General features: G+C 31.6%; 1 protein-coding gene across 1 annotated transcript; it reads right to left on the bottom strand.

Moving 5' to 3' along the window:
- Positions 1 to 437: 437 nt before the first annotated feature.
- LOC139517723 (protein toll-like) lies at positions 438 to 5,369 on the bottom strand. Its single transcript, XM_071309086.1, has one exon. The coding sequence runs from the start codon at positions 5,049 to 5,051 to the stop codon at positions 1,140 to 1,142; it is 3,912 nt and encodes a 1,303-aa protein (XP_071165187.1). The 5' UTR covers positions 5,052 to 5,369; the 3' UTR covers positions 438 to 1,139.
- Between the last annotated feature and the right edge of the window lie 21,521 nt (positions 5,370 to 26,890).

Here is a 26,890-nt window from a genome sequence, read left to right as displayed (position 1 = left end):
ATAGAAGTAAACATTTTCTTTTTGCATATTCACCAGCTTGATAAAAAGCTTCGTGCTAGAAGCTTATAAAAGTGTACGCGACCGATCATTGCGATCGTTGGGGGTTTATTATTCCTATGCATGAAATCTTACTAAATATTTCTTACATTAAAAGTAAGATAATTAATGTAAATTTTAATCAAATCTGTAGACGAATTAGTTTTTTTTTTTTTTTTTTAAATGTCCTGTACCAAGTCAGAAAAATGGCCATTGTTATATTATAGTTCGTTTCTGTGTGTGTTACATTTTAATGTTGTGTTTCTGTTGTGTCGTAGTTCTTCTCTTATATTTGATGCGTTTCCCTCAGTTTTTTTTTTTTTTTTCTCAATCGATTTATGAATTTCGAACAGCGGTATACTACTGTTGCCGTTATTGGGTATGTTCATTACACAATAACAACTAATTTTCTTCCAAAATTTGTTGATATAAGTTCTCCAAATTTGTTATCCTTTTAATTAGTCCTTATACCTCACATAAGGTTTTGTCTATCTGGGTTACATTTTGATATCGTTTTCTGGATTGATCTGCAGTGCAGAATGTTTTACATGCCGGCTTGAATAGTTGACACATATTAACATGTAAAACGTGTCCTGTTTATGTCCGATACATTTATCTTACTTATTAATAGTTTAATAATTACAATTCAGAAAACTTGTACTTTTGTAGTTTAAACTTCGTTAGAATTTTCTTTGTATTATTAACCGTTCATTAATTCCCTGTTAACCATTGTGTGTTTGCATTGCCTGTGTTTCTTATCATGATTCGAATTTCAGTCAATAATTTAATGATGAAAAGTATACTAGATGGAAGAGTTTTGATTCAAAACAGTGTGTCTAATCTAATGTAACTAAACCGATGTGATAGAGTGAATTCAGTCAACATGTTATTGAAATAAGAAATTTACACTTTCGCCAGGTCTGAGCGTTAAAATATGATCTATAAATTTTAAACATATCTGCTATAATTTTTTATGAATTTACTAAAGCCCAATATAATAATCTTGCGGTGTAAAAAATATCATAAAACATTTTGTCATCATGAATGCTGCTAAACAAGAATGATTTGTCTACAATGTTCATATGAACGTGACATGTTTATAGTTAACACCTTGTTTCTAAGGCGCCATCCTCTTGTTTGTTTTCATTGTTATTTTCTTGGATTTCATTTATATTTTGAAAAGGGAGACAATTCATTATTATATTTCTTCCATTTTCTTCCAATGGTCTATCATGTAAAGAGTTTTGTCGGTATATATTTCTACCATTTTCATCCAATGGTCTATCATCTAAAGAGTTTTGTCGGTTTATTCTTCTTCCATTTTCTTCCAATGGTCTATCATTTACAGAGTTTTGTCTGAATATATTTCTACCATCTAAAGAGTTTTGTCGGTATATATTTCTTCCATTTTCTTCCAATGGTCTATCATCTAAAGAGTTTTGTTGGTATATATTTCTTCCATTTTCTTCCAATGGTCTAACATCTAAAGAGTTTTGTCGGTATATATTTCTTCCATTTTCTTCCAATTGTCTATCATCGACAGAGTTTTGTCGGTAAATTTGATCATTTATTCGGTTATTTAAATTTTCTAGCTGAACCTTATTGTCCTGATTGCTTGGCAATGCCTTTGCCAATTTCTCCCAAAACCAGGGATCAGTAACATGAAGCGTCACATGTGTTTTTATATAATACTTAACTTCTTCGTCCATATATACATCTTCTTGGACATCAATTACTATTACGATCATGTGATTACATTTTTGTCTGATCGACTTTTCGGACGCAGTTCGAAACGTAAATAATGACCATTCATCTTCTAAATAAGGTCCTGATAAAAGGAAAATTGTATGTCTACATATATCGATAGCATTTAAAATATTCTCTTCTTTAGAAGCACCAGGAATAAAATCTCGATCAGGAATATGAAGAATATATCTTTGTTCCTGTAAAATAGGTGTGAGCGTCTTCAATGCAATATTAATATCTCTGTCTGAATAAGATAAAAAAGCATGCACTTCTTCAGTATCTAAACCATCTTCATTCTCGTAAGTTTCAAGAACAATTTTTCTTAGATTTGGAAACCTTCTTTGAATAATGTTAGTGTACTGGGGCATTAGATAAAGAATTTTTTCAAAAAATAATTTGTCGCTTGTATTTATATATCTTCCCCTTTTTATATATCTTTTAAGGTCTTTGTTATCTATCGATTTCATCGATATTTCATGGCAAACTATAATAGCATAATTCGTGCGCATATCTTTTATCTTATCCTGTGCTTCATTCCATGCTATTTTGACAATATCAGAATCGACTAAGAAGTCTTCCGATAGTACTAAAATCATTCTTTTACTTCGCCTTACAATGCTACAGATATTTTCTTGGTATGAAAAACCGACTACAAAATCACGTGACATTTCACAAACTATGTAAGCTTTGTCCTCTGATTCTAACGGAGCAACCACATGTTCCATCACCCATTCCGTTAACGGTTTAGAATGTATAATAATACAATCTATATCTTCATCTTCATCTTTTTCATCTTTGTCAAAGGGATGAAGACCAAAGTATATGAAAATTAAAACTTTCAGTTCTAATCTGAAAACGAAACCACATGCTAACATTACTATAAACAGAAGAACACACACAGATGACGAAACACTCGGTGCAATTACATGCTTAATAGTATCAAAGGCTTCAAGACATATGAACTTGTCATCCTCCACGGATATCAACTGATGTCCTCCTTCATTTCCATAAGCACATGCGACATCCATCCAATCGGACACCATATGATGATGTTTCAAGATCCACGATTTCATCCACAGTGTGTTACAATCACATACAAAAGGATTATCTTTAATGTGAAATTGAACTCCTGATAGTCGTTGTATCAACTTTGGCAAATGTATCAAATAATTAGAATCTAAATAAAGTTTCCTAACAGCGTCTCCAAAATTATTGATAATGTCATCGCTTACATCACTTAAAGAGTTATGACTTAAAATGACATCTCTAGTGCGAGCGAAATAATTCATTGTTTTAATATGTGTTATGTTATTGTTTTGAAACCATAAATCTAAAGTTCCTGCAGGTAGTTTTTCTGGAAAAACTGTCAAACTTTTATTTCGACAGTCAACTATTATAATATCACTAACAGACCACCGAAAACATTTGCATTCAGATGGACAGAATTCTACATCGACTTCGCAGTATGTTTCCTCTTCGGTCACACTGAGCAAAGGTCTCTCTTTTAACCCGATTGGTCGTTTACATTTCCAGTCAGAAAAGAAATATTCATCTCCACTAAACGCACCCATCTCAACTTGCGATTTTATCCATTTCGAAAAAGGAATTATTCTGCAGTCACACAATATGTCATTCTTGTCTAAGATAATGTTAAAATTTTGCAGAATCACTCTAAAATATGTGTCCTTGTCTTTCCTATCATATCCTGTTCTGGTAATATTACTATCCATGTCCTTTTCATCTGGTGTATCGTATCCTATTCCAGTAACATTACTACCAGTAAGGTCTATCATTCTTTTCCTGGTTTTAGTTAATCTATGATTAATGTCGACATTGTTTGTTGCTGTTGATTCAACAGTACTTTCTAATAAAAATGTATAATCGACATTCTCAAGAAGAGCTCTGACATTGTTAAAGTTGATATAGGTGTATCCTAAATTTACTCTCTTCAGCTGACGTAAATAAAAAACGACTATAGGAAATTCAGAAATTGGATTATACTGTAAACCAATCTCTTCAAGATGTAAACTTAGAATAGGAAATGATTCTGATGGAACCGACGTCAGCTTGTTGAATTCAAGATGTAAGCTCTTCAGTTTTTCAAGTCTTGAAAATATATCGTGAGGAAGTGATGTAAGAGCATTCGAAGACAAATCCAGATTAATGAGGTTCCTCTGATCACGGAATGTGTCCTTGTCCAGATTTGATAATGAACAGTTCCTCAAATTTAGATTCCTTAAACCGTTTAATCCGTAGAAAGAACTAGACGGAATTTCTTCTAATAAATTTTCACTTAAATCTAAACTTTGTAAACCAATAAGTTTTGTAAACGTAAATTCGTTTATATATCTTAGGTTGTTATGTTTAATTGATATCATATCTAATCTTCCTGAAAATTCGAAGGTTCGTAAGTCGATGATTTCATTAAAGTTAAGGTTTAAATAGCGTCTGAAAACATTACTAGGAACTTTTAAATGATAAGGTACTGTGTAATGATTATCTTGGTAAACCGATCGAGATAAATTGTAACCTATGATTTCTGGTTCGTCATTCCATGGAAACTCTGGAGGAATTGATAATTTGTTCTTTTCCAATTCCAATTTTTGGATGTTCGGAAACTTTCTTTTGAATTCGTTTGGAAATACTGTTAAACCTTGAGATGATAATGATAATTCTGCAATTCTTGGAAAAACATTAGTGCAGTTAAATATTTCAATCATATTGGATGTTGTGGTATTAGGTGGGGTAGTTAACGCTATAGCTTTTACACGTTCCAGACCCGCACAGCTTGACATATTTCTAGAATAAGATAAACATGGATCCTTTCTAGGATCATACTTATTTTCATGCATGGTAATGACCAACAAAGTCGTAGCACTGGTAAATTGTTGAATGTCATATTGCCCTATTGTACACCTTGTAACCTGTATATAAGTAAGAATATTTGAATATTTTTTGCCCTCATATTCTGTCAGAAATATCGGGTGAACTTGACCACATCGAAAGATGAAAACGACTATATTTTCCGTGTCTTCGCTTAAGTTGAACTCTTTGAAGTATTCTGTTGTGTTAACATAACAACCTTCAATAAGATTGTGTGGAACTTTTATATGATACAGTATTGCTGTCGTAGATAAACTTTTACCTTTTCTATTTAATATATTCATTGGAGGAAGTTGCTTTTTTCGAATGAAGCATTTTGGTTTCTGACAAGCAAATCCTGTTGTTACAATTGTCATTAACAGCATGCAATGGATGATATAGTTCATCTTATTTTTTCAAATACGCCGTTCCATGTTGCAGTTAGAAATCTGTAATTAAAATGAATGTTTCAATACACAGTACAATGTGATGATCAACTCAGATAAAGAAAACGTACCAATTTTTCTACAATGTTTTTTAAACCTTGACTATTTTATTTTGCCTTGAATATTCACTAATAATCATAGTTAGACAATTTCTGTAAACTCTGAGGTTCTATTAACATTATTTATGTGTTATATGTTAGAATAATCCTCAATGCACATTATGTAAGCTGTAGTGCTTTTAAAAAAGTATTTGATGTTATTATATTTATACTTCGTCTAAACTTTATCCACAAAATGTTAGAGTTGAACCTTTGTAACAAAATGCAGTGATAGCTCTTCGAGAACTGTGTCTAGAGATATACAACTATGAGTACATGTGGTAAATACCCACCTGTATTAATAGCAAATAATGAATTGAATTTACATTTATTCGTGTAATTAGGGACTATTTTATATATTTCTATCATATTCAAATGTATTGTGACATTTCTGTTAATGACATCTATCATTTACATGTCAAATAAAAACATAATAAGTGTAGGAGATCCAATGTGCTTTGAGTATCCGTCTATAAGAAATTGAATTGATACGGAAGTCTTAAAATAATCACGATTAGAGTTTTACATTATATAGATTACAACAAGACAAATGTGAATGTCAAACGAACGACAAATTAGGGGATTTTTGTAAACATGTAAAAGAGAAGTAAAACTCGTGAATATTTGTTTATTTATGATTTATAAAATGAAGTATGAACAGTTTTAACGCATGTTTTTTTTTTTTTTTTTTTTATTTGTTTAATATTCCAAAATTTTAACATTTTTGTTGTATGCCTGTAATTGATACTTAAAATGATATACAACCATTTCATTTTAGACTTTTTTCTTATTTGTGTTATTAAACATAAACATTTAAATGTTTTGAAACAACATTATAAGCAGAAAATAGATCTAAAGCGTTGTTTATAATAGAAAAACATCTGACATGAAACTTACAACTCATTGTGTATATGAATGGAAAAAAATAACAATCGGGAAATAAAAAACTTTACAGATTATAAAAAAAAAACCTAATACGATTAGGCGTCAATCTGTCATACTTAATCACTACAAAGACAGTGAGTTATGTTGCTTTCGTCGTGTTTTGGTAATTAATATCTTTGTCACAAGAATTGTACATTATAGTATGGTTGTTGTTTTAACAAAGAAACCTCTCCCTACAAAGATTTTTGTCGTCTCCTAACTATCTACATAAGATGTAAATATAAGTTAATATAAGAATATAACACTTTAAGGTCATGTTATAAAATCATTTGTTTTAGTGTAATCATAACTTATTGTAGAATTAATAATTGCTACAAGTATAAAGACATACTAAAAATACAAGTAAATCAAAAGTTGGAATGAGGAAACAAGAACAGCGCCTTATTATTTGTTTTAATGTTCTGTCTAAAATTGTAAATAAAACTGCAAGACGCACAAATGAACAGCACAATACACAGTTATTACAATGGAAGTATCGTATATATGTATTTCATTCTGCTAACTTATCCTTGATATGAAATTAATCAAAAAGATGTATATTAAAAAAAACTTATCTTAAAATAGCTTTCCCTTTCAAACAGCACGTTCAAATAATATAAAAAAAACCAAGTAAACCAGTTGTTATTCTTCCCTTTAAGTCTAACACTATGAGTTTATATCATTTGCATTATTCCTTTAATACGTCAGCTCACTTATTTTTAAAGATGCTTTTGAGGTTTTAAGTTATTACATTCCAATACTTCATTTTATTCATTTAATGCCTAGAATTGTTTTTAAAAAAGAACAAAATATACGGCAAGGATGTCCATTACTTCGTTTGGTTTAAAATATATTTGTTATTGGAACTTATATAAATGCATTGTATTAGTTGTGTCTGTTTAAATCAATAGTTACATACCTCTTATTGAATATCGCTATTGATTTCCTATCTTTTTATCTTTGAATCAGGTTTTACATGTTGCATTTCCTGTGTTAACCTCACAATTTATTGTTTACATGAAAGTAAACTACCTCATCTCTTGTCATATAAGTTCATGATAAATTGTTTTATGCTTGTATATATGTATATATACAATGTGTGTTATGTACAATAATATGTTATATAAGTTTTTCTAGCACTTCTTAGTTGTAAAAGTTTGTCAGTATTTAAATAAAATAATACTTGTATGTTTGATTAATTAAATTGTCCTTCGATTTTTTTCTTCTTCTGTAATACCGTGTTATTAAATCAGTATTTTAGCTGATAGCAATTTTTAAAGTGGAGACTGTTTCGAGATTACACCAACGAGTTGAATCCAGATTACAAATTGTTTTTGACAAATTGTTTTTCTCTTTTTAGTTAAGAATTATTTTCATAAGATGTGATACATACCTAAATGATGTATTTTCACTTGTTCAAATCGACTAGATAAGCACACAATTCAGGATTCGTGTGAAAGAAAGGAAAATAAATATGGGTATGTTCAGTCAGTAATATTTATATTATATATATATATCAGTCTAAAGAGTTGCACAACGGTACTGATATAAGATGTTATAATACGAAAATGAGCTTTCATATTTTTCGTATTATAACATCTTATATCAGTACCGTTGTGCAAATCTTTAGACTGATATAATTTTTTCCTTACCTGCATAGAATCGCCCATTCTAGACGATCCGATACATAGTAAATTTGCTGGTTGGTCTTTTTTATAGACTTTTATATATATAGATATATATTATAAAGATTGCCTAACAATGTAATTTTAACATACTAAATAGTGTGTTAAAATTACATTGTTAGGCAATCTATAATTTTATTTGTGTAATTGAATTAATCTATGTACTGATTAATCCACACTCTCATAGATTTGTATGTCATGTGCTGCTATTTACAGGCACTTATATTATATATATATATATGACTACAAGACATACCGGGTTACCCACTACCTTCCACCAAACAAGGTCGAGGCTTCATATGTATATACATACTATTATATTTGAGAAAACTGAAAAATAATCACATAAGAACATAGCAAAAATCAATTACTTTAGAAAGGCATTGAGTACATATAGCAATTGTCGCTCCACTACTGTGATCTCATATCAGCCAACTATAATTTAATATCGGTCAACAATAGTAGCTCATAGCTCCATGGTTAACGTCAATGTGCTATTATAATTTATAAATTAAGGAAATAAGAGAAGTCGCTTCAAGATCGTTTCAGCATATCTCTAGAGTTAAATATTTAGTAAAAGTTCTAAGAAGGTCAAAAATGTTTTTAAGGCGAAAGTTATACTATCATATTTTGTATAGTATGTGTAATATTTACAAATGGAAAGATCATTAACAAGAACCATGATTATCTGACCTTGCAATTAACAAACAATTATAATATTTGCACCTGATGTCAACCACAGTCTTAATAGTATTCCCTGTGACGTTTTCGGAAACTTTTTTGTCAATGAAATATGTGTTTTTAAAAGTCCACAATACAGCTATTAATATCTCCAATATAATAAAGAAAAAGGCCCATATTTGTAAACATATTTCCTGTAACATATTCTTAAGGCTGAAAGATAAATTAGATACTTACCTTATTATCTTCACCTTTAACTATGTATGATATTATAAGTAGATAAATCATCTGCGGTCTACTTACTTAAGGTGCTGTGTCAAATGTGAAATCATTAAGCGTAACATCTTTCATATACATATATACATAAAAGCAAAACGTTTCTAGAGAGAGACAAAAAATGTTTTTTTCTTCTACTAGTTTGTTATACAATACTTTTTTTTCTTTAATGTATTTTATGTTTTGGTTATCATCCAATTTTGTAAATATAAAAACAGGATCCTGACTTAGAACAGGTGCAAACAAATGCAAACATTTTTTGTACTTTTATATATATATTGTTTTTTAATTTTGTAATTGATGTTGCTACTGCACCGGCATAAAGTTTTTAGTATTGTTCATAGTTTTTTTTTTTTTTTATCAAATGTCTTGTTTAATGTGTTGTCAAGATCTTACAACTTCCTCTTAGTTTCGTGTCTCTAAAATTGCATTTTCAAAATGTTTTATCAACTTATTTTGAAGAAAGTTGCACTCATCCTAGACTACTTTAAAACACAAGGAGTGTTATAAACAACAAAAAGAGTCAATTGACACTATCTTTTGAATTGCATTATAATTTAATTAGCACTTTTGCAATTGTGTTACCTAGAACACAGTTTTCTCCTTAAAGAAAGTAAAGAAGAACACAAATGCGCTAGTGCGGTGTTATGGTCAGTTTTAAATTATTGTCTTTTATTTTTGCTTATTAACTTTGTCTATATGCCATTTTGTGTTTTATTGTTGAAACAGTTACTTGTTTTATATTGATTTAGAATGTATTACGATTATGACTGTTGTACCCCATTTTTTGACGTTTTTACATACTATGTCTGTTTGTTTTGTTCATTCACTTTTGTCAATATAATGAAATTCAATGTGACTGTTTACCGGTGAGAGGTTTAGCTAGATAAAACCAGGTTTAGTTCAAAATTTTCATCATAAGGTAATGCCTGTACCAAGTCAGGAATATGATAGTTGTTTCGATTCGTGAGATGTTTTTGAGATTTTGATTTTGTCATTTTACAAAGGAATTTCTCTCGGAGTTCGGTATTTGTTATTTTATTTACTTTTTACAGGTACATGACTTTTTGGGACGGGTACATACAGAATGGGGCAGGGTACAACGTGTTTTAGTTATTGAGTGATAGAACTTAAAAAAGGAACATGTGTTTCAAACGCGCATGAGACAACTTTCCATTACAGACCAAAGAACATAGAATTTACCAACTATATTTCACAGTAAGGCATACACCAATTAGCAACATATATTGCACATTGCAAGCGTTATATGACCCATCAAAACATTCAGACAAGAAAACTAACAGACTTATTTATCTAAATAAACAACAAAAACCCATGTCCTCCCATTTACCCGGGACAGTGGGGTAACAGCACAACAAGCTATAAAATCAGTTAAAAAGGGTGCAACTTATTTATAGATTGACACAAAGCACACAACCGGACTTAATTGTGATACAAAACTCCGATCTGAGAGTAATTGAAGTTACAAAAAGCTACTTGAAAGTCAATTACAACTACTAGTAATAGTATAATCATGTATCGAAGACTAGTTTTTCAACAAGTACACATCCAACGAATTTTGTGCGAAGACGTCAGAAACAGTAAAAAAAACACGATCTTAAGCAATGCCAGAATATGAGCAGGTAACGATTATTTCTATTGTCTGTTATTTAGTTTGTAGCCTTTGTTAAAAAAATATGTATTACAGTGAACTCATGGTTACCGAACAACGGTTTGAAGGAATTATAACTTTTACTTGATAATACTCGACCCCGAACTGAACGATACTTGAATCTTTGCAATTGAAATTGCAAAAACTATCCAAACTATTACTTGATCAGTCTGAAACAGTATTAACCTATTCTCGACCTAATTTTTTTTCTCAGTCAGAACCATACTCGACCTTAAGTCTAAATCAAACGCGATCAAAGTCTGAACAATACTCGATCAATCTGAACAATACTTTACCAAATAACCTCTACTTTTTTGTTTGTTAAATTGAAATGCTTACTAATATAAATTCTAAAATACTGCAACTATTTTTAAATTCCGTTACCTCCTATTCATCAAATATTTCACATCTTCAACTGAGATTATAATTATAGACAAAACATTTAATTGTACAAGATGTTTCAACAAAAATACATGTACACGCATGTTATACAAATAAAGATGTCATTTATATTTAGGATTGGAATACAAATTTATACATATATAAAATGATGTATGTTGGTCTACACTATCCTAAAATTCTGAAAAGTTAAATTTTAGCAGAAAATAAACTCATCATAGATACCAGGACTAAATTTTGTATATACGCCAGACGCGCGTTTCGTCTACAAAAGACTCATCAGTGACGCTCGAATCCAAAAAAAGTTTAAAATGCCAAATAAAGAACGAAGTTGAAGAGCATTGAGGCCAAAATTCCTAAAAGTTTTGCCGAATACAGATAAGGTAATCTATGCCTGAGGTAGAACAGCCTTAGTATTTCTAAAATTAAAAATTTTGTAAACAGTTTATTTATAAATATAAACATATCAATGATGATTCATGTCAGTACAAAAGTGCTGACTTCTGGGCTGGTGATACCCTCGGGGAAATAAATCTCCTCCAGCAGTGGCATCGACCAAGTGGTAGTAAATAAACTCATCATAGATACCAGGACTAAATTTTGTATATACGCCAGACGCGCGTTTCGTCTACAAAAGACTCATTAGTGACGCTCAAATAAAAAAAAAAGTTGAAAACGTCAAATAAAGAACGAAGTTGAAGAGCATTGAAGACCAAAATTGGATACATATTCATTATAGTTATTCACACACGCCAGTAAATATATTTTAAAAATTAACAGAATTCCCACATACTGATTTTAAAATCATTTGATGTTTTTAGAATTTGTAGAAAAGGGAAATAACTGTTAAAAATAGTTCATAAATTAATAAAATACAAATATGTCTAGGTTGGTCAAGACTAAGTCGAATATGATTTAGACTAAGTCGAATATGATTTAGACTAGGTCGAGTATGGTTGAAACTAGGTTAGATGTGGTTCAGACTAGGACGAGTATGTTTCTGACACATATAAAATTGTTCTGGCGGAATAAAGTCGAGTACAAGTTCAGACTGTTAAGTATGGTTCAGACTACAGTCGAGAGGTGTCAAGTAAATTTCAGACCAACTCAAACGTACTTATACTTTGAAAGAGTGTAGCATTTAGTTATATTCTTTAAGTAAATAGTGAATAAAATCGGTTGTTTTATCAGAGTGTTATAAAGGAGTATAGCTTTCGTTATTTTCATATAGATGTATTCAAGTGTTAAATCTGATATCTTACAGCGTATAGTTATAGTTATCTCTTCTGTTGAGTTACTTATTAGACACTGTTTCGTATTACAATATCAGTTTTACGGTTGCTTCTGTAAAATTCTATACAATTAAATTGTCACAACAATTTACAAATGGCATACGCCCGCAGCGCTATGTCTGAATTTACATGCATCAGGAACGCTCAAAGCCAAATAAACATGTTATAATAAACAAAACAGCTGCGAAGCTATATAACCAAAAAGGCCTGAAATGGTAACCAAATCCATTTAACGTTAACCTTGCCTTCGGTAGTTGAAACTATGATTTCCTAATTATTTATAATTTTATAATCTGACAATTTGTCATAGGTTTGATATAAATGATGTTAGAACCGAAGTATTGACTACTGATCTGATGATACCCTTGGGGAATTATGGTGTTACTGGCTAGAGATTATTATCTCGTTGAATTGACAGAGCCAGTGAATGTTCCGGGAGTTGGTACTTCAACTCTTTTCGATTTTTATATATTATGTTAATGATTAATGGTGTTCCGGGGGCTGAAACAAACCCCTTTCAAAATGTCTGGTTCACCACTGCGTTGTACTTAAATTATTGAGTTGTTCAATATCACTATATTTATTCAAATCAAGGAAGTAATTGTAATTAATTCATGTCTTATATCATAGTAAGTATAGCAATAAAAAAAGAGCTTCTCGTCTAAATTTTGTCTTTCTCACAAAGCAAAACCTATATGCGATCTTGGAGAGATTGTGGTGGTCTATCAAATTAAACAATTTAAACTCAATTCGTAATCAAGCTCTGTTGATTTTTTCTTAAACTATTACCAATCAAAACTGATATCAAATAAAGGCAACAGTAGTATACCGCTGTTCGAAATTCAAAAACCAAATCCGAGTTACAAACTAAAACTGAGGGAAACGTATCCAATATAAGAGAACTACGACACAACACACAACCTGATACCAAGAATCGTTGTCAACATTTATGGTTTTCCCTAAAATTACTTAAAACAATTTCAATCTTATGACTTATTTTATTTTCGACTATTTGTCCCCAAGGGTATCACAAAATAAAATATAGTTGGCGATTTGGCACTGATACAATTTTTAACAAAGTTTTCATTAATTATTCGCCAATAAATTAGAAATTAATAAAAACTAAGGCTCAAACGTCAAAGTTTATCTTAGATGGATTTGATTATTCCTATTCCCGAATCCCAATAAAGACCAATCCAGAAAAAATACGCGTAAGACGTAACTGTTTTATAAAGTGATATTTTTAATTACAACAACTAGAATATTGAATTTGATTAATGAAACATTTTAATCAAAAGGCAGACATTTCATTTTTAGCCATGGCGTTGTCAGTTTGTTTTAGATTTATGAGTTTGAATGTCCCTTTGGTATCTTTCGTTCCTCTTTTGGACATTAGGGAGAAATATACCTTAAAAAGCAGAGCAAAATTGTCTGCAGGAATAAAAGCTGCCTTGTTCACTTTTGTACGTTTTATAAAATCCATGCCATAGGGTCGTTCATAATTTGGAAAAAAAAAACACGATTGTCTCTCGTTATCCAATTAAACCGAATGTTGTTGAAGTTACCGTGGTCACACATATTGACTAGATATTTATTTCGTGTTTCCATTTCCATACTAAATTTCCACTTGTATTTTTGTCCATCTGATGAGTTAAGCCTTTTCAACTGATTTTTATAGTTCGTTCTAATGTTGTACTGGTATACCACTGTCCCTGGTTAGGGGGAGGGTTGGGATCCTGCTAACATATTTAACTCCGCCACATTATTAATGCTTGTGCCTGTCCCAAGTTAGGAGCCTGTAATTCAGTGGTTGTCGATTGTTTATGTGTTACATATTTGTTTTTCGTTCATTTTTTTAAATATAAATAAGGCCGTTAGTTTTTTCGTTTGATTTGTTTTACATTGTCTTATCGGGGCCTTTTATGGCTGACTATGCGGTATGGGCTTTGCTCATTGTTGAAGGTCGTACGGTGACCTATAGTTGTTAATGTCTGTGTCACTTTGGTCTCTTGTGGACAGTTGTCTCATTGGCAATCATAACACATCTTCTTTTTAATATTTGGTATTTATTATTTTACTTGAGGTTTTACAAACACCAAACATGTTAAAAAAAGGAAACATTCAAGCCTTTTTTCTTATCCTCGATATACATTTTTTTATATTGATAATTTCTAAATCATTGTAATAATTATGTGGTAAATTGACGTCAATCTACCGCTTTCCAAAGTTTCTTTTTACTGGTTAGTTTTAAACCGCATCCAAATGGCATTTTAACGTTGTTTTCAATAGCATTTCATCAATTATGTGATTTTCTGTTTTAACAACTATGTTGCCTTACCTGTCATCTCAACTGGATGTGCAACGCCTGCAACGCCTGCAAATAATTTCGATGGTTTATCTTAGTCAGATTTTATGTTGCTTCCGACCTGATTTCTTTCTTTATTTGAAGATTGAGATTTTGTTAATCGAATTCATTGTGTTCTACGTGATGGTCAGAGTAAGTTATCCTTTCTGGAAAATTGTCCTTAATTTTTTACAACATTATCCAAAATGTTGCCTAGAGAATTGAATACTGAATTCACTTGCTTGTAAGAGTGCTATTAGTATATCAATCAAAGTGTTGAGACCATTATGTCCAATTATTTCGATTTCAGTTTTTGTCTTGTTAGTGTTTTGTGTATTTGCATTTCATTTTTTGTAATCCATTTTTACATTGGAAACATTTTACTGACGTTCTCAATTAAACACTAGGAACTATTAAGTCCAGTTAGTGTGATACCGTTTTTCCAAATCCACGTCAAAAGCGAGGCAACTCTGAAATTTGTAAATAAAGAAACTATTTAGAAACTAAGGTTTCAACTCCCTCAGGCAAAGTTGACCTTAGATGAGTTTGACTATTTTTATATCCTCTTTAGTCGTATAGATCTTTAACTGTTTCGGTTCTTACATATTCTTGGCTTCCAAATATTCGGTTTTGAGCGTTCTTGATCAAGGTTAATCCAGAAAACCGCTTCTGACGCATGATATTTATAACGTGTTGTTTTCATATTTTACAACATTAAATCGATACCTTTGCTGGTGGACTATCATTTTTTACAAATTAAGGTTTGGTTATCAATGCATCTTACTTCTTCAAACTATGATTGCATGCTATATTAGAAAGAAATCGTTTTGTGCCAGGTAGTACAATATAGTGAAGTTGCGTTTTCCTCAGAAAAAAAATCAGGTTATTTAATGAAAAGATGGATTGTATTCACTTTAAACCATGAATGATGGCGAAAGATCAGACAATACATTATTTTGCATGCATAAAAAAATAAGATGATAACGCCACGTGTTGAGCAGGGTTTGCTTACCCTTCCGTAGCACCTGAGATCACCTCCTTTGTTTGATGAGGTTCATGTTGATAAGTCTTTAGTTTTCTGTTGTGTCTTGTGTACTATGTTTTTATGTTTGTCTTTTTCCTTTCAAGCCATGACGTTGTCAATTTTTGTTTTTCTATTAGTTTGAATATCCCTTTTCTTTGATTGTATTTGGAAAATAGATTTACTAATGTTAGTCAATTCTTTTAGACCATAACATAAAAATACAATTGCCTCTAAGTCAGAACCACTAATATCCGGGTAAAGCGATTTGTCTCCTTTAATCTGTGTATACCTTCTGAGCTTGAATGTGAACAATCCCGTTCAATATAACCGTCGGTACACTATTGTGCGGCAATGAGACGTTTTGCCTTAACAAACAATCAACCAAAAATAGTAACGGCGTCTGTCCTTTACAACCTTATATGACAAAATTACCATTATTTTAGTGTAAAACTACTCAGTTTTTAATGCACTGTATTTGTTTATCTGTAAAAGAACAGCAAAATAATCATGATGTGTGCTCTTCAAATTTTATTTTATGCCTCTGCTTGTGGACTGATAGTCGACAAGGGTATCTCTTTCCAACTTGCCAGTACTTCGGTACTGGCATGAAAATACGGACTTTGTGTTATTAAAGGGAGTAGGTTCAGTAAGACCCCTTTTTGCAGTTTTACAAAGTTGTTAAAATGTAAACTGTTAGTTATCTATTGGAAAGTAGAATGCTTTTGCTACATAAAATATGGGCTGTTTTTGACACTACAATGCACATATATCGGGTACTAGCATCATTAACTCATGCTAAATTACTGAAATCTTCACAATTTTAGAATTTTAGTTAAATGGAAGTGGGCGCATTTGTGTTCATTCTTAATATTGAAATTTAAGTTGTATTTGATGATAATACATAACATATATAAAGGTTGAGGATGAACACGGATGCGTCCACTTTCGTTGTTGACAAAAACCATCTGAAAAGTGACAATTTTTGGCATATTTGATAGATTTGTCATATGTAAGCTTGTTTCGGAGCGTTTTTAATGACTAAATCAGTAAAAAATCTTTCACATAAACTAATTGAATCAACTGAAAAAGACACTTAAGTGTTTAAAAAGTGTCCAAAACCTTTTGTCAGATGAACTTGAAATTTGAGGCCATAATCGGCCCTTACCGGACCTACTCCTTTGCTGTTTCAATTTTTTAATTGTGTTTTTTTTTATTGATGAATGCACTCCCTCGTGCAAAGCTCAGATTCCTTGTTACCCGGTTTTGGCTATACTTTATTTACTTTTCCGTTTATAGCAGTTCATCCTTTTAATAAGCTTTGGGTTTTCAAATATTTTAGGCTCAAGCATCACGGAAGAGACATTGATTGACGAAATGTGCATCTGGTGACGAAAAATTTGTATCGTTTATGTTATTTCTGTAAATGAATTAAAATAATATAATATATGTATCAATGTTATTGAGGAATAGTTATCCGCATTGTGTCTATGGTGAATAAATCAAGAATACAAAGATAATTTGCGAGTGAATATGTTGGGTTTTTTGTGTTTATTTTGGGTCGTTTCACAAGATTTCACAAATACAATAAAGAACCCAATTCACTGAAACATTGTAGCCATATCCTCCAACAAAATGAAAAAGAATAAGTCATGTAAGTTATGTCTTAAACTAAAACAATTTTAATTATAAATTGAAAAACAATTACAGAATGAGTGGAACGCTTGCAACGATGACAGTTTCCGGTCAGCGAACAGTTACCGTCACCGGACATTTTTGTATCAGTTTCATGTACGTCGTAAATAGTGTATATTACAGTTTAGACAATATTGTTTTATTATTCGAGAAAAACATCACCATTTCTTTACATATCTATGCGAAAATGGCAAGTTTTCTATTTTGTAAACGCGTCCGTGTAAGTAACACGTGCAGGGACATTACGTTATGACGCTGTCACTTTTATCAAACTTATGTGTTCATATTTGGAAATATTTAAGTGTGCTTTAAGACTAAACATTTAATTATCAAAATGAACAATTGGCCCCATATATTACAACACATCAGGCAGATAATAAAGGGGTGTTGACTATTAAATTCATGTTTATCAATTTGACTCAAATTCTCATATTATATTTATAACATAGTTAACGTGTATCCAAATTATAAAAAGGTCTAAACTAGTCAATGTTCAAGGCATGGGCTCGATTATATGTATCATCGTTTCGTGTGTATTTTCGTTTAGACGCAATCTATTTAACCATCGCGTTTTCCTCCGATCACTGCCGACGATCATATAAGTGATATAAACATAGATAGAGATAGAGAAATCGTGCAATTGGTTTTCCTTGGTCTGTTTAATTGCATATCAAAGGTTAAAAATATATGTTTATCGTCGTTTATATAAATATAAGACTAAGTTTTTGTGGATCGAATCAGTCAATCATTTGATCCACCTTTGTTTCCCTTTTAATGTTGACATTCTTTTTAATTGCTGAACACGCATAATTCATGCGAATCAATCTTTTGCGAAGGGATTAAACTGAAGGTCACATGAAAATAGATTCAATGCGGTAAAATTATTCATTTGCAAGAGTATTTTCATCATCGATGTTTCTTTTGACAAAATTGAACCATGCTGACTGTAAAAGCGAATTATTATTTCACTATTTCACTTTTATCAATGATTGAACAATTTTGTGTATATCGTGCTTCTCTAAGTGAAAACCTGGTAAATGTTTGATCTACTAAATATACAGTTTGAGAGAAAGACGAACAAATTCTGAATGTACGGACAATAACCAGTTTGGTTGTCCGAAAAGTAATTTAACCGATTGTGTCCTATTCCTGACTGTTATATTTTGATTGTGTGTGAATTCGCAGTGAATTTGCATTCCGGTTGATGTGTGAACAGCCACTTAACCTGTCGACGTACTCAATTTTGCTCCGTTTATGAGTATATCGATTACCTGGGTTTTTGTATTTTTCATTTGTGTGTCTCTTCTTAGTTCCGATTTGTACATCGGTGAACTTCTGTCGCCTTAACTTTTTTGTTGTTGTTGTGGTTCATATGAAGCACTCCTCTCTGTTTGCTATACCATAGCAAGATCTGTCATTTAAAAGATTTATCTAGTAAATGTTTGTTTAGGTTATATGTAGAAGGACTGAAGGACTTCCAAGTGACCGTAACTCTTATTCATATCCATAACGTTAAGCAACCAACAATCAATCATAACATATATATATATAGAACTTTCATTATGAAAAATGACAATATTAAACGGCTTTTAGTTCATTCGTTACAGGTTTATAATTTTTAAGTATACAATTATTACATTGTATATCATTAATTTTCTCCTCAATGTTGGGAGATCATATATGTTATCAATTTTGTTTGATATTTATCTATCTTTGTCAAATACTCAACTCAGAACATATGTATGTAGCTACTTTTTTGGCGGTAGTGTACTGTGGTCACTTTTCTTACTATCAGATATTTAGATTGTCCTACGAACATCGAAGCACCCAACAAGGGGATGTAATAACAAGTTGTTGTTTGCCGTTACAAAGACAAATACAAAAAAGCGGCGTGATCAAACGTGCCTTCGTGATCTGAACCCTCCCCAATACCTTCAATCAATGCGGAAAAAATCAAACGCAAATTGCAAAACGATAAGTAAAACATAAGTCCGAGTCCGATGTCAGAAAAGTAAACCGGAGAAACTCAGCAAAATGACATTGATATACATAAATAAATAAAGCTAGCAGTTACTGACTTGCCAGCTCCAGACTACAATTGAACTGTTTGAAATAATTTGTCCTTTTCATATGAAAATTAATCACAAATATTTCATGTTAGGTGTTAAACTCTTGGATCATGAACATCACCCGTACCCTGCCAACAACTGGTGTTGTTGCTATGCAAAATGTCCAATTAGTGAAAAGTAAAATCACAAAATACTGAACTTTGAGGAAAATTCAAAATGGAAAGTCCGTAATAAAATTGCACAATCAAAAACACATCAATAGACAACTGTCATAATCCTGACTTGGTACAAACATTTTCTTGTGTATAAAAATGATGGAGCTAGCTAAACCTCTCACTTGTATGACAGTCGCATAAAATTCAATTATATTGAAATCAATGTGTGAACAAAATAAACAGGCATAATAGGTAGAAATGTCAAAAATAGGGGTACATGGTCAATATTGTGGAATTATCTTAATCCAGACTATTAAAACAAAAATAATATATTAAAAAACATTAACCATGGCACGATACATATTTATTCCAGGAAAAGTGACATCTTTAAAGGGGCACTAGCTACGATATATATAAAAGAATAAAGTATGATTTTTTTTAGATCAATCATTAATCAAATTGAAATAATGAAATAATAATTTGCTTTTAGCAATCAATTTCCTTTAATTTTGTTGAAATAAGCGATTAAACATAATTTTTGACTGATTCACTTGCAAGTGAAAACGTCATCATCATTCTAACCGGTATTCATGTGAACTTCAAGTTAACCCCTAGCTAGAGATTGACAACGCATGCATTGTACGTGTACTGGTTATTTAAAGAAAAAGAATGTCAACAATGAAAGTGAAACTACGGTAAATCATTTGATAACTAATTCGATGCACATAAAATCATTCTTTTATGGTTAAAAACAATGAGAAACATCTATTTTTAATCTATAGAATAAAATCAAACAGACCTATAAAAATGCAATTGCACGTGTTGGTTTAATCTATTTGTATCTTTATTTTTGTTTACATCGCTTATATGGTCATCTGAGGTCAAATCGATAGGTAATTAGATGGCGTCTGGACTAAAATACACACGAAACGAACCTATATATTATCTACCCCATGCTCTGTAAACTGTTTATTTTAGACTTTTGATAGTTTGGATAAATGTTTTACATTGTTATAAACCAAATATGAGAATTTGAGTCAAATCGGTTACAATGAATTTGACAGCCAGTGCCCCTTTAATGACTTGCATTGACAACAGTATCGTAAATGTATCCCCTGTGAATAAATATGTTTAAAGATTTTGAAAGCTTTTAAGGTGAATGATGATATGTTTCATGGTTTTTAGTATAGAATATTACCATAACAAATGTGATTTGAAATACCTGAACGTATAAAATGTCTGTGCGTTGATTTATAATAACGAATGATGTTCTTGTAGCTATCAGAAAGTTTTGGAAATAATTGTAATTTTTCGGTGATACAGGGTTTTTTTCTCCATTAAATTCAAATACTTACATGTAAGCTAAGTTTCACTGTGCGTATTGATGTGTTTGTTTTTCTACATTAGCTAGAGGTGTAGGGGAGGGTTGAGATATCAAAAAACATGTTAAACCTCGCCGCTTTTTAGCTCACCTGACCTGAAATGTCAAGTGTGCTTTTCCCATCACTTGTCGTCCGTCTTCCGTCGTCCGGCTTCCCGCGTCCGTCGTCCGTAAACTTTTACAAAAAATCTTTTTCTCTGAACCGACTGGGCCAAATTTAACCAAACTTGGCTACAATCATCATTGGGGTATCTAGTTTAAAAAATGTGTCCGATGACCCGGCCAACCAACCAAGATGGCCGCCATGGCTAAAAATAGAACATAGTGGGGGAAATGTAGATTTTGGCTTATATCTCTGAAACCAAAGCATTTAGAGCAAATCTGACAAGGTTAAAATTGTTTATTAGGTCAACATCTATCTGCCCTGAAATTTTCAGACAAATCGGAGATCCCGTTGTTTGGTTGCTGCCCCCAAATTATTAATTTTAAGGAAATTTTGCAGTTTTCGGTTATTATCTTGAATATTATTATAGATAGAGATAAACTGTAAACAGCAATAATGTTCAGCAAAGTAAAATCTACAAATAAGTCAACATGACCAAAATTGTCAGTTGACCCCTAAAATTGTCAGTTGACCCATAAATGGTTAAAAATTGACTATAAAGGAGTAATTGCCCTTTATAGTCAATTTTTAACCATTTTCAAAATTTTTTAGTAATTATTTAAAACAATCTTCTCCTCTGAAACTACTGGGCCAAATTTAACCAAACTTAGCCAAAATCATCATTGGGGTATCTAGTTTTAAAAATGTGTCCGTTGACCTGGCCAACCAACCAAGATGGCCGTCATGGCTAAAAATAGTACATAGGGGTAAAATGTAGATTTTGGCTTATATCTCTGAAACCAAAGCATTTAAAGCAAATCTGACAAGGGGCTAAATTGTTTATTAGGGTAAAATCTATCTTCCCTAAAATTTTCAGACAAATCGGACAAACCCATTGTTGTGTTGCTGCCCCTGAATTAGTAATTTTAAGGAAATTTTGCAGATTTGGGTTATTATCTTGAATATTATTATAGATAGAGATAAACTGTAAACAGCAATTGTATTCAGTAAAGTAAGATCTACAAATAAGTCAACATGACCAAAATTGTCAATGACCCACCCCTTAAGGAGTTATTGCCCTTTACAGCTAATGTTTAACAATTTTCATAAATTTTTGTAAATTTTGGTAAAGGAGTAGGTTCAGTAAGACCCCTTTTTGGCCCCAAAATATAGCAGTTTTAGAAAATTGTGAATATGTAATCGTTAAGATATGTATAGAAAAGTAGAATGCTTCTCCTACATAAAGATGGGCTGTTTTTGACAATACAATGCACATATATCGAGCACTAGCATCATTAAGTCATGCTAACTTACTGAAATCTTCATAATTTTTGCATTTTAGTAAAATTTTAGACGGTTTCCGTCTTAAATAAAAGTGGCCGCATTCGTGTTCATCCATAATATTGAAATGTAAGTTGTATTTGATGATATTACACAATATATATAAAGGTTGATGATGAACACGGATGCGGCCACTTTCATTTTTGACAAAAACCATCTGAAAATTGACGATTTTTCGCATATTTGATAGATTTTTCATATTTAAGCTTGAATCGGAGCGTTTTTAATGACTTAATCAGTTAAAACCTTGCACATAAACTAATTGAATCAATTGAATTAGACACTTAAGTGTTTAAAAAATGTCTAAAATCTTTCGTTAGATTAATTTGAAAATTGAGGCCGAAATCAGCCCTTACCGGACCTACTCCTTTTTACAAAATGTTTTCCACTATAGTAACTGGGCCAAGTTAATTATAGATAGAGATAATTGTAGCAACATGAATGTTCAGTAAAGTTAGATCTACAAACACATCACCATCACCTAAACACAATTGGGTCATGAATTTATCTGTGTCCATTATTCAGTATGCACATAGACCAAGGTGAGCGACACAGACTCTTGAGAGCCTCTAGTTTGTGCCTGTTCCTAGTCAGGAGACTCTGGGGCCGTGGCCTTTGTAAGTCATGTATGACTTTAAATTTTGGTTCATTGATATATTTCAGAGTTACGTCTGACGTCCATTATCACTGAACTAGTACACATTTTAGGGGCCAGCTGAAGCACGCCTCCGGGTGCAAGATTTTCCCACTGTGTTGAAGACCTGTTGTTGGCCTTCGGCTTTTTTTTTTTTGTGTATTTCTCTTTGGTCGGGTAGTTGTTTCTTTGACACATTCCTCATTTCCATTCTTAATTTTATTGAAGAAACTCTAATCTAAAATGCAAAATGTTGTTGAATCAATTATATAAACGGATTCATACCTTGAGTTAGTGAGCGAAACTTTCTTATTGTAATGTATTTTAACCGTTAGTGAGAGACAAACTCTGCCGTCAAGAAAATAAGCTTGCTAATAAACCCAGATTTAATTTACCATTTTCATTGGAAAATGCCAGTACCTAGTCAGGAATTGACAGTTGTTTTCCACTCGTTCCGCTAGTTCATAACGTTTCATTTTGTCCGTTTTTATGAACTTCCCTTTTTCAAAATCATCATTATCTCATTCTATTCACAATCAATGAATTATGGTTTGGTGGTCGTGGTGTCAGAGGGTTTGAGTTAACGTATTGCTTTTCTTTCTCTTTGAAAAAAAAAGAAAGCAACTTGTTTAATAAACTTGTATTGTTGGGTTGATGTTTCGTAAATATGTACTTTACACTTATTCACATACAACAAGGAAGTTATAAAAGAACCTACATATTTATAATGAACAATGAGACAAACAAAGAACAATGAGAAATCTTTGACCTTTATTACATGTACCGTTATGTAACTTAAAAGTACCACGATTACGGAAAACTATTGATGATAATACTAAGACATGAACATTCATTACCTCATTATCAGATGACAGAATAACATGTATATTGCATACATACCATGTCACACTGAAACTGCTTGACCTTCCCGTACTATAACTGAGGAATAATCAGTTTACATGTACAAAGGATTTTTTGACTGGAATATATATACAAAATAATCGGCGGCGTTCAGTCGGCAAATAAAAAAACTCAATTTCAATGTGAAGAAACACATGTAGACTAAAAAAAACAATTACTTACTAAAGTCGTATATTGTCTTCAGATCTATTCAGTTTGGGTGTTTGAAAAAAAGTCATGACTTTGGTTGACAATGATTATCTATTGACTGTTTACGCTTTAAATGTTATTCAATGAATTAACTGCAAAATCTAAAATGAAAGATAATCACAAAAATTTGATTTAGAATTTGTATTGTATTCAATGGAGGATATACGATGTGTAGATCATAATACAATCAGAATGTTGTTGATAAAACATTGCATGACGTGTATTTCTAAATGCGCCACGTGCACTGACTACATTAATTTCTAAGATGTTGTATAAGGAGTCTTTATTCTAACTAATTAACAACAATCGACTCCTCCGAAAATGTTTTTAGATCTACAAACGAACAATAACGAACAAAACTGATTCCAGATAGTCCGGTTTGGTATAATCATGCACATAATTGTGATACTAGGTTTGTCTAGTTTGTCTAGTTTATCTAGTTTACGTGCTCATAAACCTATCCCTTTGTCGATCTAGACCAAAACAACGTAGAATTAAATACGCAATTAAAAAACATGCAAATCGATATCACAAACTTGTCAAAACATTTTCTAAATTTTAAACAAGGACATCATTCATGAATATTAATCAATGACGAGACTTCTACAGGTATTTCACATCCCATTTTTCATGGTAATATTATATACAATACACAAAAATGTTTTCATGTGATGGAATATCATAATTTAAAATTAGTATGGATACACTCATAGGGCTTTTGCATCAGAAATACACACATTTATTCTAGTAGTTGCTAGTAATCCTTTGTACATTTATGTTGATCATTGTCATTTTGCTCAGTTCCTTCTATTACCTAATCATGCTAATCTAGCATCGGACTCATACTTCTATAAACTAAGTTGTACTAAGCGTATTGGTGTGTGTTTGATTATTCAAAATTGGCTACATTTTTCTTATGTTTTAAAACACAATATCGTTAAACGCAAAACGTAAAACAGCTTTTGATGATCCGTGTACATGCAAGCCAATTTAAATTGGCCGAAGTTCTGTTTTACGTTTTGCGTTTAACGATATTGTGTTTTAAAACATAAGAAAAATGTATGGTCTTTTGTGACAGCAAATTTTAACATCACAAAATTCGTATGTTCAAGCCAGTGAGCCATTACCAAATTAGTGGCTGCACCAGTACTAGGCCTGTGATATTCTCGCGGAAATAACAGTCCACCAGCAGAGGTATCGAATTGGTGGTAATAATTACGTTAACGGTACCATTTTTTCTGCACCAGATTTTCCCTAAATACGTCGTTTTGCTTCATGAAAGTTGAACTCATGACAATGAAACTTCTAATTTTACTTGATGGAATCAGATTATCCATGAATGGTATAATTTGACATGATTTTCTGAACTACTGTCTGTAGAAATCATTTTAATCCTTTTCTGCATATCCCTCTTTTCTTCATTTTGAATTCGGAGCGTTAGGAAATGACTATCAGTCAGGATTCTACTTCGTCAGAATTATCTACCCATTACGCCAGTTGATTTTCGCAATCGTAGAAATGGAAGCCATTGTAGGGATGACGCGCTACCAATTTTGCTCATGGAAACCGATAAATTCATCCACATTGCACTATTACGATCCTTGTATGTCAGTTGTATTTTAAAAGACAAATGTATCAACTAGCTAATGAGCATCAGTTAATGATCTTGTCTGCATTGATTCAACTTAAAACTATTGTCTGATCGGTTGTCAGGTGGATTTTTCGAAAATTCATAAACGTTTTAAAAAATTCTAATTAAAAATTTCGTGGAAGGGCAGACTAGATTTTTTTAGTGTATAAAGACTATAAACCCTAGTTTTCACACACAAAAAATTATATTTTTTCAAAGATATGCATTTTCATCATCCAACTTGAAAGACTGTCGTCAAGTACTTTCAGTAAAAAATGGCTATTCGAACACACCTTCTCTGTTTTTGTGACTCATTAGATAGGTATTTCACTTGAGCCATATATTTCAGCTTGTAGTACTGTTATTTTTTTGTGTTATAAACTCAATCTGTAGCTTTGATATATAAAAACAATAGAATCTGAAGCGAGACGATACATGAAATAATCTTACTTTGTACGATTTTAAGAAAAAATATTCAACTCAAACACGCCCTAACATAAAAAGGTGCACTCGATTTTCTCTTTTCGATACAATTGTTACCCATTTTTTTTTTTAATATTTTCTTGAGTCACATAATGGAAGAGCAGACACGAACATTTTTGAACTAAAAGATTGATGTTTTCCGTCCGTGGTAATTTTTTCCAAAATATCGGAGGTTATGCATTTTCTTCATCCAACTTGAAAGATACCCATGTCGTCGACTTGAAATCTAATTGTTCTGCTTAACTATGTACTAGATAAATTAAAAACTTATTCAAATGGTGTTTTTAAAATAAAACACCTCATAATTGAGAAGAAAATTGTAATTTTGTTTGTTTCTATTAACTTTTAAAAATTTTGTCACTATAGTAAACAATACAGTACACATTTATCGCCGTCTCTAACAAAGAGCTTCGATTCTTTTGTTCTATTTCAACCGGGTTTCCGACTGACTATGGTAAGTTGTCAGTGGTTATTTGTTAATCGACACGTGATGTCCTTTCAACTACACTCAGTGTAAAACACATGTGTACGCTGCTAACTGTAATAATCATAGTGTCGTATCAACTGAATAAAAAATCATCCGCTTCCGACATTTGTAAATGTTTACTTGTTGAATATACTTTGTCCTTATCTTTTTCTAAAGTATCACTTGTTATTTCGTCCGCTTGTATAAAATTAATATCCAGTTCTTTTTCTTTACCGTTTTCTTCGCTGCTTGAAAACTCACTTCCAAAATTGTTGTAAAATGAATCAAAATAATTTACATGCTTTGCATGATTGAAAGCTTTTGAAGACTGGTGGATTTCA

The sequence above is a fragment of the Mytilus edulis genome, chromosome 3 (genome assembly GCF_963676685.1).
Source record: "Mytilus edulis chromosome 3, xbMytEdul2.2, whole genome shotgun sequence".
Lineage (NCBI taxonomy): Eukaryota > Metazoa > Mollusca > Bivalvia > Mytilida > Mytilidae > Mytilus > Mytilus edulis.
Note: the sequence above shows the minus strand (reverse complement) of the source record. Positions and strands in the feature narration are given on the sequence as shown.

What these genes read in the sequence shown, in the direction of transcription:
- LOC139517723 (XM_071309086.1), bottom strand. Translation starts at nt 5,051, where the DNA reads ATGAACTATATCATCCATTGCATGCTGTTAATGACAATTGTAACAACA.